General features: G+C 43.2%; 1 protein-coding gene across 1 annotated transcript; it reads left to right on the forward strand.

The window, feature by feature from the left end:
- The first annotated feature begins 251 nt into the window (after positions 1-251).
- Positions 252-1,561, forward strand: LOC103695801 (F-box protein At5g49610-like). The gene has a single exon (XM_008777217.4). The coding sequence runs from the start codon at positions 252-254 to the stop codon at positions 1,332-1,334; it is 1,083 nt and encodes a 360-aa protein (XP_008775439.3). The 3' UTR covers positions 1,335-1,561.
- Positions 1,562-2,001: the final 440 nt, after the last annotated feature.

A 2,001-nucleotide genomic window follows, 5' to 3' on the forward strand; every position in this document is an offset into this window, starting at 1 on the left:
ACTTCAATTTTCACATCTCCCACTAAGTTATGGAACATTTAACAGACTGATTCAGTTGTATTAAAAAAAAAAAAATAGTGGAGCCGCCGCCCAAAGATTCTAGGCCCACGGAAAAATAGCGGGCGAGAAGGAATGTGAGTCCTTCCTTCGCACCAAAGGAATAACCCCCGTCGTTCCCCAACACAGCTGCATCCTTTTAAAGAAATCCGCCCTTCTTTCCTTGAATCCAAATCTGAATGCCATCGGAAGAGATGACGGAAGAAGTCTCGTTTCTCCACAGCAAGAAGAAGATGGTTCGCTGCGTTGCCAAACTGACGGACGATCTGATGGTGGAGATCCTTTCTCGCCTGCCGACCAAGTCCTTTTTCCGGTTCCAATGCATCTCCAAGTCCTGGCTCGCCCTCTCCAATGATCCCTGCTATCAAAATATTTTCCCAAGTGCTGTATCTGGCCTCATCTTCAATGTCCGTAGAGCATACCCTGATCTTCGATGGGGTATCCAACATATTAGCCTCTCAAACAATGATGATGATTTTGCCATTGACACCACTCTCCGTTTCTTACTATGGAATACAGCGGTCATCAGCTCCTGCAATGGGCTGCTCCTCTGCCGCTCGTGGGTTTCAAAAACCTGCGGGACCGCATCCCACTATGTCTGCAATCCCGCCACTAGAAAGTGGGTCGTTGTCCCTAAAACAAATGATTTACGCGCGTTCCTAGCTTTGGGCTTCGAACCTCACATCTCCCGACACTACCATATCTTGTGCTGTGATGTCGGCGAGATTCTTGAGTTTATGATCTTCTCGTCTAAGACAAACAAGTGGGTGGTGACAAAAGTCCCCGGTACCAAAAGGAGTCCCGAACTAGAGGCTACTTTCTTCAATGGAATTTTCTATGTCACAGCCGGTCGGAACAAAGTCTTGAGAGTTGATCCAGAGGGAAAGTTTCGCCGCAGAATTAAGCTACCTGAATCTGTTGGGATAAAACATCTTGGGCACTCGGGGGGTTATTTGCATTATATGTTGCAACGCAGGAATAAGATTAAGGTCTGGATGCGCGAGGACTGCTGTCGTGCCAAATGGGTGTTGAAGCATTGCATTGATATCAGAGCTACGTTGCAGAAACATAGAAACCCTGAAACACAAAATATTCGCATATTGGAATTTCATCCAAATATGGATGTCGTTTTCCTTCGAATAGGACGGAAGATCTACTCATATCTCTTAAACTATGGTAGATTGGAAGAAGTTGGCCACTTGGGCGATACACGCGATGAAAGATGTTTTGTTTATTCACCCCGCTTATCGAAGGGGTTTGGTCATGAAGTTGCGTGATAGGATGGACAATGGACAGGCTTTATGCATTGTGCTTGTCAACAGATCATAACGTGTTCTTGGTTTGCAAAATTTTCTATCTATTGTCTTTTTCTTTTTTTTTTCAGAGATCTGAATCTTGCCTTCATGGTTTAACTGTGAAGACATTTATTGATTATGGAATATATGTTATCATGTGGAACCATCTCAGCTACATCATCATTATTGTCTTGCCTTGGCAAGGATAAATAATTTGACTCGGCGTTCTGTTTTACTATACGCTTCATTCTACTTGATCTCTAATGACACGAAAAACTAATGAATAACATGTCAGACAGATATTGCCTTTCTGTGGCTCCGTACTCCTCTATTATTTTCCACTCTTCCCGTTCCAAGAACGTACTACCTGGCATATAAATATATATACATATATTACAAATTAGAGCGTGGAATTGAACAGACCTTTGATATGATTTGGGTTTGATAAGAGGCTAGGTCGTTGATTTGGAAACTCTACCAGTACTCTAATTAGGGTCTGGTTTGGCTTATCACTGCAGGAGTTTAGTATAAATTTGGTATGCAAATAGGTTGAATCGGATCGGGTCTTGAGTGACCCCGACCTAACTCGGTTTCTCGTTCGGGTCTTAATTTTGGACTCAGATCCAATCCAATTGAAAATCGGGTCGAA

Source organism: Phoenix dactylifera, chromosome 10, assembly GCF_051530095.1.
Source record: "Phoenix dactylifera cultivar Ajwa chromosome 10, Ajwa_hap1_PhDact_Kaust_v1.1, whole genome shotgun sequence".
Lineage (NCBI taxonomy): Eukaryota > Viridiplantae > Streptophyta > Magnoliopsida > Arecales > Arecaceae > Phoenix > Phoenix dactylifera.

Coding starts and splice junctions, on each gene's coding strand:
- LOC103695801 (XM_008777217.4), top strand. CDS start 252: ATGACGGAAGAAGTCTCGTTTCTCCACAGCAAGAAGAAGATGGTTCGC.